This window comes from Ovis aries, chromosome 1 (genome assembly GCF_016772045.2).
Source record: "Ovis aries strain OAR_USU_Benz2616 breed Rambouillet chromosome 1, ARS-UI_Ramb_v3.0, whole genome shotgun sequence".
Lineage (NCBI taxonomy): Eukaryota > Metazoa > Chordata > Mammalia > Artiodactyla > Bovidae > Ovis > Ovis aries.
Window position 1 is genome coordinate 14,106,341 of NC_056054.1, and position 12,235 is coordinate 14,118,575.

General features: G+C 43.4%; 1 protein-coding gene across 7 annotated transcripts in view; it reads left to right on the forward strand.

Annotated features, from left to right (window-relative positions):
* Positions 1-12,235, forward strand: part of MACF1 (microtubule actin crosslinking factor 1) — a 326,239-nt gene that overhangs the window by 307,588 nt on the left and 6,416 nt on the right. For 6 of the 7 annotated variants that reach the window (XM_060395413.1, XM_060395429.1, XM_060395401.1 and 3 more), the window contains 5 exons: positions 141-295; positions 1,228-1,302; positions 2,434-2,451; positions 5,437-5,554; positions 6,340-6,408. In XM_060395413.1, the coding sequence (XP_060251396.1) occupies positions 141-295; positions 1,228-1,302; positions 2,434-2,451; positions 5,437-5,554; positions 6,340-6,408 (435 nt within the window). The remainder of the gene's footprint in view (positions 1-140; positions 296-1,227; positions 1,303-2,433; positions 2,452-5,436; positions 5,555-6,339; positions 6,409-12,235) is intronic. The other variant, XM_060395547.1, reaches the window with a different exon arrangement.

Here is a 12,235-nt window from a genome sequence, read left to right on the forward strand (position 1 = left end):
TTCTAAAGGGAGCATGTACTGGTTTTCAGAAAAAAAAAAAAAAAAGACAAATTCTTTTAAAGAAGTATTTATATAACCTCCAACCAGCCAAGTAAGCCTTTTTTTTTTAATGTTCCAAAATGTGATTAATTTTCCTCCAGAGTTCCCTACTACCAAGTTAGAGATGACTGCCGTTGCAGACATTTTCGACCGAGATGGGGATGGTTATATTGATTACTATGAATTTGTGGCTGCTCTCCATCCCAACAAGGATGCTTATCGACCAACAACTGATGCAGATAAAATTGAAGATGAGGTATGAGAAATAATTGTATTTTGAGTACATTTTTGACGACACGTTGCTACTGTCCTGAATTTGGTTGGGTGCTATTGCCATATCAGCCCTTCAGCATGTCTGTTGGGAGGTGATTATCTGGAGTTCTGTTTGGGGATCCCCTGCTGGATGGTGGAGCCCCCTTGGGTCTCCAGCTATCGAGCGTGGCTCCGTCTTGATGAATTCACTCACCTGAGTCTCCTCTGTGTGGTGCTCTGCAGTTTCGGAGAACCTCTCCAGGGCACCACGTTGCCTAGAACAGACTCTGCCTCAGGGTCCAGAGGAGCATCTTCAAATGTAGCATTTAAGGGTTGAAACATAGTGTTTAAGTTTAAGTGTTTAAGAGAGGCACCAACCTCTCTGCCTATTTAAGAACTGTATCACATTGAAAACTGCATCGCTGAAAAGTATGAATTCATTAGGAGCTCACAGAATTGATCCTGAGATGGGGGAGGCACTGGGCCTGGCCTAGGGAGTGGCCCAGGGCCAGGCTCCTAGGTAGAGGTTTAAATCAACTCATAATTTGCTGTTAATTAGTCAGTTAATATTGATGCATGCATACTAGCACATTTCTCTGAGGGGATTTTGAAGCAAGATGGAAGAATGTGTTGTATCATTACTGGTGAATTTCCTTTATATTCAGCATCTAACTGAGTCTCCATGAGACTCACGATAGAAGATGAATGCATGAAAATAAAAAACTAAAAAATAATAATAATAATAATTTTTTAAAAAAGAAAAATTTATGAAACAAACAAAAAAAAAAGATGAATGCATGTATTAAATGCCTGGAATTCCGGAAAATATGTAATGAAGAGCTTCTCTGATGACATGTAAAGATCTTTGTTTCTTTGAAGAGAAAGTCTTACTTTATCCCTCACACTTTTCTTTTTGTTTTTATTCACTACTAATAGGTCACAAGACAAGTGGCTCAGTGCAAATGTGCAAAAAGGTTTCAGGTGGAGCAGATTGGAGAGAATAAATACCGGGTAAGAAAGAGAAAACCAGTGCTTTGTGGTGGTCATTTCTCCTGTGTGGCCCTTACAGGTGAAAGAGCCTGACACACGACAGATGGGTGACCCCAACTTCCCACTCCCGATGCTTGGAGGACCAGAGCCAGTGGGACTTGACATGCAGTGTCTGGCCCTCATCTCTGCAGGTGTCAGGTGTCCTGTGGGCTAAGATTCAGAGCCCCGCATAATTGCATCTGGAAAATAGTGCCCTATTTGGTCCGCCATTGCTTGTATGAGATCCAATAGAGGAGACATTTCAGAGCCCTCTCTTCACTACTGAACAGGTCTTTGTGGACGAGGAGGCACCTTTATCATAAGATAAGGAAACAGCTATCTAATGAATGGCCATTGCCCCCAAGGAGCTAGTAGTTGTCATAAGCCCATATGGCTCAGAGGTTCAGGGCTAGAAGAGCTGTCTCGAGGCCCCACAGGACTCTTAGCCTGCTCAATAGTCTTCCCTAGAAAGCCATACTGAGTAAGGCCATAAATGACAGTGAGCCATGCTGTGTTTTAGCTTCGTTTGGGGCCAGGCAGGGACATAAAAAGCATCTATGACAGGTCTCCTAAAATGCACTCAGCAGTGTGTCAGGATTCTTTAAGATCCTAAAGTAGATCTAGTATTGGCAAAGAGGATTTAGGTGGCCATTTCAGATGACAGAGTGACATGCAGCCAGTTAGGAGGAGGAAAATGAGATTCATGGGCATGTCAAAACTGTCTTCAAGGTACAGCAGAGCCACCCAGTGCTGGTCTGAGCCGGGGAGCAAAGTGTCACGTGGCTCTGCCTTAGATCCAGCCCAAGTTTTGGGTTATAATAAGGCTCCAAGCAGTCTTACCCTGGTCTGTTGAGTTTTGTTTTGTTTTAATTACCTATAAGAGGGATGAATTAACAGGAGCAACAAAGAGTGCAAAAGTTAGGTCTTAGCTTGTAAAACCGCATCCCTGAGTCTGAAGCTGGATAAGAATATGGTCAGTATGTTGTTCTTCTTGAAACTGTTAACATGATTACATGATTTTCATTCCTTAGTGTTAATTTGACAAAATGTTCTCTGTTTTTTTTTTTTTTCCTTCTTCCATTTCCTCCGTCCTTTACTCTTAACTGTCTATAGTTCTTCCTCGGCAATCAGGTACAGTGTGCCTTGCAAACATTGTTTTCGGTGGAAATGGTCTGTGTGGCTAATGCTGCCTGTTCTTTGCTATGGGGAGAGGACATAATCTGAAGCATGCCTGGGTCACATCAGGTTGTCTTACCAAGCGGAGAAACTGCTAGCGGGGCAAGTGTTCTAAAGCTGTCTTCCAGGCAAAAAGATATAAGTGTATATAATTTTCCATTCAAAATTCGATCAGCTAAAAACAATATTTTGCTGGGCTGAGTTATAAGTATATAGTGTGGTTCCGGGGAAGTCAACTGTGGTATCAGTCTAGCCCACTTCTGAAAAGAGCCCAGTCTTTTGGAAGTCAGAGCCCCTTATGTTTTGGAAGTCAGAATACCAGACAGTACAGTTCTGATTTACACCCAAGTCTTTTGACCATTAACACAGAATTTATAATGCACACTAAGTCAAAAAAGTCTTGGGATATTTAAGGTACTCAGTCGGTTTAAATACCTTATTAATATTTTAGTTACTTGTACTTATAAGGTATGTGAGAAGTGTGGTGTGGAATCATACTTGGCTGTAGCCTGAAAGTTTGCCAATTACGGCCAGCCAGTATGATCTAATGGGATCAAATTAGACTTGCAAAGAAGATTGAATGCTTTTGACTCTGCTTGGTAATTCTAACCTTTTAGATCTTTTTGAGGGCTCTGGGGTCCTATGTCTTTAAATGGAAGGAAGTTGCATGGGTAAAATTTGTCTTGTGAAATGAAATCAGAAACACTTGGTAGATTTGAGGCCTTCAATCAATGTTGAGTTCCAGGCTCTGCCTTAACCACTAACTATAGTAACATTCTGGGCCAGTGGGAAGAACAAAGGATGGAAAGAAAATGAAAACAAGAACATCCAAACTGACTTTAAATAAATCATTGCAGAAGAATGCCAAGTAGCACCTAAGGTTGTGCCTGTTTGCTAATGACTGCATGTGAGTACAGGGCCCTTTGAAGTGGCACTGATGTTCTCTTCTACTCCACTGACCGGCAGAGGGTCAGAGGAGTCCATTCCAGTGTTGGGAACAGAATTATGAAGTTCATTTTATACACGAGGCCCCTGAGGCCTTAAGGACCACTGTGCCCACAGTTGCACGGGAAATACCAGAGCCATGGCCCAGGTCACTGTAAGGGATTTTCCTTTTAAGAGAAGGAAACAGAGCTTACTGTTCCCCCTAAGACTGTCCAGAGGTCCTTGCTTCTCTGGCAGCTCCTCTTTGCCAGATTTGTGCCGGTCCCTGTTTATAGAGCTGTGGTAGTTCCTTCCACACTCATCACTCTGGCCTCAGCTTCCCCAGCCACTTTGGCCTCTGGCTTAGGTCAAACCTCCTTTTCCCCATAGCTCAGTAAAAGCAAGTTAGAATACTTCAGAGAGAGCTTTAGTAAGAAATTAAGGAGAAGAAAAGAAAAGAAATTAAGGGGGGGAAAAAATGAAATCAGTGCAATTAGGCTAACAAATCGTTGAGGGGGCACAGTAATCTAAGAATATAGCTCAGCTTGGGGCTCCTTCCTGGTTCCCTCTGGGAGATGCAGAGCTCCTTTTCCTTCTCCCCTCACTTACCCAGAGAAGACTCCGAATCGTGACGCAAGCTGACACTGCCCTTAGATCCGATGGAGTCCTCGGTGCCTGCCTGCTCCCACTCACAGGGCCAGTGTCTGAGGGCAGCTTCCTTCCTGGGACAGGACATTCATTCCCTCACGTTTCTGGCCCCCACTTCAGTGCTCTTCACACCACACTATGCTGTGGCTGCAGTCACTCTGTATAAAAACCTATAACCTGGGTGAGAGGAAAGATGTAGGACGATTTTTATTTTCTGAGATAAGGGCTTGGGTTGGGGGTGGTATTTTTTTTCAGTCACCTTGCCTGTATAAGTTAACAATTAGCTTGAGTGAGTACAAAGTCATATGGAGAATTACCACAAAAATACTAATTTTGAAAGAGGTTGATTATGGATCCTTCTCAAAGATCCTTTCTGGCATTTTCAAATTTTGTGCCCTGTTTCAAAGTTATGGTTCTCCTTTTAACTTTGAAAATCATAAGTAATTGAATCCCCATGCCCCCACCCCCTGCAACGTTCTCTTTGAATTAAACAATTCTAGGAATTCCATTTCTGCAACCATATGTTTGATTTTTGTTTTGAGGTCTCATGATTCTCTTCTGTTGCCTCTTTATTTTGGGAAGAGGATAATTTATTCGATAGGAAACTCCAAATGTTGATACAGTTGGGAAGTTGGCATATTTGGCAGGAAAAAAAGGAAAAATAAATATCAGAAAATCATACTTGTTTTAATATCTCAAAATGATTGTTGAAAGCTACTTACAGTCAGCATGGTAGATTAAATTTTTTATTTCTTCAACTAAATTTTAGTATAAACACTATCTAATCATTTGTTCAGCTGAAGAAAATTTTCTGCTGGTGACAATCACAATTAGAGAATATTTAAGTGTTTATTTATAAAATAATATGGAAAATCAGATTTCCTTCTAAGCTGGTAATGATGATGATGCTTTGCAAGAGTTTCCTTGAGACACGAGATTATTTGCTATTTTCCATTTAACTTTTGAGCACACTGTATTCAGAAGCTGACATCCACCTCATAGCTACCTTTTCTTCTATGGAAACAAACTAGCTTAACAAAGAATTGTACTACTGGATTTTAATTTGGGCAGCGTCTTTGAAAGACTCAAAGTGAGCTAAGGCCTTGTCTGCCCTCCACCTTCCCCTTTGGGGCAGGGTCACAACCCTCAGCACTTAAACTTTATTCCAGTAGAAAGTACGTCAAGACAGTGGCCTTTAGCTTTTCCATATTTTAAGTTTTCTGTGAAAAATGCAAAAGAGTGAGAGTTAAAATTCGCCCCACAACTGCGAACTTGTCACTCCATCTGAATACAGTCTGCTCCACTAGGGGCATGTCGACCCACCCTGCCCCCCAGCGCCCTGGCTCACCTGTGTCCTTGGCCCTGCAGTTCGGGGACTCCCAGCAGCTGCGGCTGGTCCGCATCCTGCGCAGCACCGTGATGGTCCGCGTCGGTGGAGGGTGGATGGCCCTGGATGAGTTCCTCGTGAAAAATGACCCCTGCCGAGGTAAGAAGCCACGTTCAGCACATGTTACTTGTCAGCCATGCCCTCACCACTGGTCTTTCGTGATTCCATGGGGTGCTGGCCGTGGGGGTCTGTTTGGTGTCTGTTGTTAAGCTACCCAGATGTCATCCCAGTTAGTGCAGATGGGAACTTGGTCAGGGTGCCAGGGCAGACCAGGGGAGAGAGCAGGAGGGGTGCATGTTGTTGAGGAAGATGGGTTTCTGGAAACGCAGTAAATAAGAATTAGGAATTTATTGGTGTCATGAAATATTTCCATGTGAGGTGTTACGCTAACACCAGCCTGGAAAGAAGCCCTAAAAAGGCCTGTCGGCTTCCTGTTAGTACTGCCGGTGACCTTGCCTGGAATTTGTGCGTCTCAAAGTCGGGGAGGGTGCTAGGCCCCTCCAGGGAGGGGAGGACTGGGAGCTCCTTTAACCAGAAGGATGCAGGACACCTGGCAGTGGGCCTGGGAGTCACCTGAGTGGGTCCATGAAGTCTCGGTCTGCTTCATCCCACAAAGGCTGGCACACCAGCCCAGAGGCCAGAGAGGACGGCCAGTTGAGTGTGAGCAACGGCGCCTGCCGCTGGAGGCGTGTGGGGCCGCGGCCAGTGGGAGATGGTCAGATCCCGGTCATGCGTCCCCTTCAGCTGCTCCTTCCCTTCCCTCTGTTAGCTGAGCTGCATGTGGGTACGCAGGAGCCTCCCCCACTCTCTGCCAGTTTGTCTTTCTTGACCAGTTTCTGCGTTTCCTGCTCTGTTTCTTTGTGTTTATGTATTTTTTATTCTAGTGCACCATCCTGGGAGTAAAATAAAGCGCTCTGATTCCAGCTCTTCGATTTCCAGTCAGTCTCCCATAGGTTGGCTTTTAAGCTTTGTCCCTCTTACCCACATCCTGGCCCGTTGAGAATGGCTTTGCTTTTTAAACTGTAGCATCTCTTGGCTCTGTGGTATCTGCTGCCTTTATGAATGCTTTGAAATAGCCAAACCGTAGCTCTTCTAACTCTTGTAAGTTGACAAAGCATAAAATATGCCTGTTGAGACAGTATCCATGGAATTGGTTCTGAGTTTCTGTTTAACAAATACTTACAGGTTTTTATACTACACACTATTATAATCATTTTACCAATAATAACACATTTTCACCTCTAGAAGGGGTAGCTACTATTATTATCTCCGTTATATAAAACAGCAATTTGAAGCACAGAAAAGGTAAACAACCTTCCTGAGGAGAGGCAGCTAATAAATGGCAGAGACAGGGTTCAGATCCCACAGTCTGGCTCCTGACCTACATGCTGTGTGTTTCGTGGGCTAACATACCCACCACCATCCCTTCTTATATGTGTTCTACTGCGTAAATTCATAAGGCTTACTTTATAGACCTAACAGAAATGTTTACAGTACTGTTACATCGCTTCTTTGGATGTGACTGATTGTCAGAATCTGAAGCATTTAAAGCTAAAGGTTTCTGGGACTTCCCTGGCAGTCTAGGTTCAGACCCTGGTCGGGGAGCTAACATCCCATGTGCTTCCTGGCCCAAAATCCAAAACATACAACAGAAGCAATATTGTAACAGATTCAGTAAAGACTAAAACTGGTCCACATCAAGACAGTCTTTAAAAATAAATAAAAAATAAAGGTTCTCACATGAATTCAGATATGCTCATAGATTTCCTTTTAACTAATTCTGCATATACTCCAGTAAACCCAGAGTAATAATAGGGCAATACTCTTCATTAGGAATTTCTTTTTATAAAGTAGTTAGTTTTAAAAACACCTATTCTGGTAAAAACTAGAGCAGGTTTAAATCTATTTTAGAGTTTAATTATATCACGAACCAATTTCTTTGCTATAAAAACCCCTTTGATTATTTCCAATGAGAAGCAATATATATTTCTTTTTAACCTTAAGTCAGTAAAATAAGATTATTCATTTCCAAATCTATTAATAAAGTTTTATTTTTCATGTCATGTGTGATTGAACTAAATAAACAAAAGAGAGATACTGCATGTGACATTTTGGAATCTTTGCCTGTTTGCTGCCTGCTCTACTTGCTCTATTTACGATAACATTGTGCTGCTGGCCAAGGAGAACACTGCTTGCTTTTCCTTATCTTGTTAGCTAGAAATTGGAACCCCCCCAAGGATATATGGGAGGGCCATCTAGGAGCTATTTTCTATGGAACATAGTAGCCTTTTTCAGCATCTCTTGGAGCAGACAAGGTAAGGCTCACCCCTATGCCCTCCCAAGTGTGCCCTCATCCTGATTCCATTGGCTGTAGAGTCCAGAACTCCTATTAGGCTTAGATATCATAACTCTGCCATGATGGACAGGATGAGCTACATCTCAGCAAATAAAAGTTGTGCTAATAAAGGAACACTTAAGGGCCCAGGCAGATGTAATAAGTGACTTGGAAGGGCATGAACGTCACAGTGAGAAGCTGCCTAGGATTCTGTGAGGATTACTGTGGCTTCTTGAAGCTCCACTTCGGTGGACTTTTTATTCATTTGGGTTGCATTTACTTGGCTGCACCACAGAGAATGTTATTCTGTGGACAGTACAAAATTTATGATATAATACTGATGTTGCGTAATCGTGTTAACTGCCTTTACACAGCTGTTTGAGATGATGAAAGCTATCTCAGCCTGCACATTTCTTTAGCCAAACTAGTCAATTCAGTAGGTACCTGGTACTGCCGGAATTGGAGATTTGATTTTCTGAATTGATCCATGGCAAAGGAAACCATGTTTGGATGGAGATAATGAATACGTGCACATTTACCCTAGGGGTCCTTGAATGTTTCTGAGCATTAGACAAATTAGTTCCCTGAAATTTTACTACCTAGAAAAACTTTATTGTGAAGATTTAAAAGACACAGTTTGGCTTAGAACTGATTTTTTTATTATATGGTAAAATGCATGTAACTTACCATCCTGACCATTTTTAGGTGTACAGGTCAGTAGCACATTCACGCTGTTGAGCTACCATCACAATCTCCCATCCACAGAACTCTTCATCTTGGTATACCAAAACTCCGCCCATTAAACAGTGGAAGTGAATTTTAACTAACAGGCATGTTGCAGCCAAAATCAGTGGCTAGCAGTAGTCTCTTGGAAAAATGATGATCTCTCTGGTGGTTGAAAAACTGAACTTGAAATGACTGCCTTTGGGGTCTGGGCCCTAAGATATGATCTTTTAAAAAAAACCAAAAAAGTCATGGTCAAATGAAATGCATTTGTTAAGTAAGCAGGTTTCTTTACTGCAGGACTTTTCAGAGTTTATAAAATGCTGATTGCATTAGGGCTCTCCGAGAGAGAGAGGGTGGAGAAGGCAATGGCACCCCACTCCAGTGCTCTTGCCTGGAAAATCCCATGGACATGGACAGAGGAGCCTGGTAGGCCGCAGTCCATGGACTTCACTTTCATGCATTGGAGAAGGAAATGGCAACCCACTCCAGTGTTCTTGCCTGGAGAATCCCAGGGACAGAGGAGCCTGGTGGGCTGCCGTCTATGGGGTCGCACAGAGTCGACCATGACTGATGCGACGCAGCAGCAGCAGGGGGGTGGGGGGGGAATGTAGAATCCAGTGCTTACTAAACTTCTCTTCATAGGAAACCCCTCAGAAGCCTCAGTTTGGGAAATGCTGCTGTAAGCAATGAAAGACCATGGAAAGGTTTTACACTGTTTAGAGAGATCAGATTTCTATTTAGAAATTCAGTCTGGGGAATGAGGAGGGAGGGAGGGATGGGATTGAGATGAGAAATACAGAGAACATTTGGAAGCCTGTTACAGTGGTCCAGGGTTAGGGAGATGAACCACATAAGTTTGAGGTAAGTCTGATGGGATTCAAGAAGTATTAGAAGGTGGAGTCAACAGTAGACTCAACTGCCATCATGAGGGAGGGGCCTATGTCAACAGCCAGGTTTCTGCTTCAGTCATGTCTAATCAGTGTTGGATGTAAGGTTCTGGCATCTAGGAGAAGGCCTGCACTGGGAGTGTAACGGAGAGGCAGGCAGGGCCTGAAGATGGTGCTAAGGTCTCAGGTGGATGAGCTCATCACCAGATTGAAAGTCTAAGAGGGAGAACAGGACTGCAGACAGAACCAGGGGGACATCAGCATTGAAGAAGTGAATGGGACGGGGTAGTCTGCAGGAGGCGACAAGCAGGGGTCTTAGAAGCCAAGGGAGAATGTTTCAAGAGGAAAATAGTAACGCCCCCACTTGCGAATGACAACAGCAGAGAAGAGTTTTTACCTGTCAGATTTATCTGGTTTTTACCTGTGTTCAGGTGGTACACATGAGTACGCACATACTCTCTCAATACAGGGGGCACTGGCCAGAGTGAAGTAAACAGAATATATTCATAACATTATTTTTGAGAGTGTCCATGGGTGTAAAATTTTGTAGAGCAGTTGCTATTTAGTTGCTAAGTCATGTCTGATTCTTTGTGACCCCATGGACTATATATATAGCCCACCAGGCTCCTCTGTCCATAGAATTTCCCAGGCAAGAATGCTGGAGTGGGTTGCCATTTCCTTCTCCAGGGAATCTTCCCAATCCAGGGATCAAACCCACATTTCCTGCTTGGCAGGCAGATTCTTTACCACTGGGCCACCAGGGAAGCTGTAGATCGGCTGACAAGTACCAAAAACCTTGAGTGTGCATCCTTTTCCCCCAGCAAATCCACTTGTAAAGACTTGCCTTAAGGAAGTCATCATGGATGGGCGCAAACACTTTCCTCAAGTAGTCTGTCACAGCACTGTATACAGTATGTTAAAAATTATGAACAAATACAACACAGGGTTGGTGAAATAAACTCATTTCAATATGATGAAATAATACTGTGCAGCTAGCTGAAGTTATGTCCAATACATCAAGCACGGAGGAATGTTTCTGATGTTTTTGCATTTTTTATATATTTACATACATATACACAAAGTTGTGCAGAGAAATAAAGATACTAACAGTTTAATAGTATTGTCCCCTAAGGTTAAGCACCTTTAATTCTTTGAAATTTTCTGTAGATTTCAACCTTTCTACAATTTAAAAGCATCCCCTGAGGCAGAAGTGGTCTGTGACCCTTGCCAGCGATTGCCCCGGGGAGGGGGGATGTTAGAGGGGCTTGGAGCCCAGAGTTGGATGAGCTTGGGTAGCTGATGATGCAGAGAGCTGGGGGTGGGCAGAGCGCAGCTTGGGTGGAAGATGAGGATTCTGGTTCCAGTTCTTGCATAGTTTTCCCTGCCCTCAGCCTCTGAGCTTTGTAGTTTTCCATGACGTGGGGATGCTGACTGGCTGCCGAGAACAGTCAAGCGTAGTATTTACACATGATCACGCACTGTAAGCTGCAGAGTGCATGGGGAACATGTTATCGTTATATTATTGCATTTAACATGTAATTGCCCTCATCAGTGATGCCATTTCAGAGTCTTCCTCTTGTATCACTGTGGTGTTTTCCAGAGAGTGAGCTCAGTGAACTCTTAAGTCTCGTAGGTTTAAACCACACATCTCAAGTTCTGTCTGGCCTAGGGTCATAAACAACTCCTCTGAGGCGTCGTGGTCCTCAGTTGAGTAATGATTTCCATTTGTCAGTGTTACTTCAGCACTTGCTGTGCGTCCGACGTTGTGCTGGGCATGTTAGCAAATATAAGATGAAATAAGTGTTTAGTGATACAGAATGTTATTAAGTACCCAGGTCAGTGCTGAAGGAAATTCTCTTTAAGAATCATGAGTTTAGACACTGAGGGAAGTGCTGGAGTTTGGAAAAAGGATGAGTAGGGAACCAGAGGGCCCAGGAATGAACCTTGAAGGGCATGTTCTATTGGGGCCGGAGAAGGAAGGAAACAGGTTAGCATTCCAGGAATGCTACACCATCAGACAAGAAGGACCCTTAGACATCAGTCAACCTGACTGATCACCTGTAGGGAGGCTGAGGAAACAGAGTCCCAGGCAGGAGGGAATCACAGCTGGGAAGAGCCTGGACTGTAACTCAGAGGTTTTGATATCCAGGTTAGCCCTTTTAAGCTGATACTCTGATATGTTATGTTAACTTCACATATTGAAAAGAATTTGGATTTGACTTAGGAATTTAAACCACTCTGCTTATGAAGCCTTGTGCAACCTGATTTAAAGTCTGATTCTACCAAGATTCCTCAAATTTCTTGAGGACTTGTGGGACTGGGCAAGAAAGAGGAATGTGTACCATTACCTGAAATCTTCTAAACTTGCAATTTCTGGCCAAAGTAAAACATCTAATATAGGGAAGAATGGCAGATAGTTTGTTTATGATGGTTCCCTTTTCCCAGGCTTTACTAAGAGTCCAGTTTGTTTAGACCTGTCCTAAACAGGGAGCAGCTTGGGGGTGAATAAGGAGACAGAAGGTGGTCACAGAATTAACACCTTTCAGTGAGGAGTGACCTAAGAACACACTGCAGAGGAATTGTTTCTTTTAAATTCATAACGTCTTTCACAGTTAACGTGTGTGGTTATCTTCTGAGCGAATCCAAGCGTGGGGTTCTGGTCTGGTGGCTCCAGGAAGCCCTGGGAAGCACTACTGTGTTCCCAGACTCTCCAGCTGGCATCCCTCTCCCATTGCAGGTCTGCCCTCAGCTTCTCCTGGCTTTCAGCTTTTGACCTAATGGTTTCTCACTGGCAAGTTTTGTGCATGGATGGTCTTGATCTCTCTCTCTCTC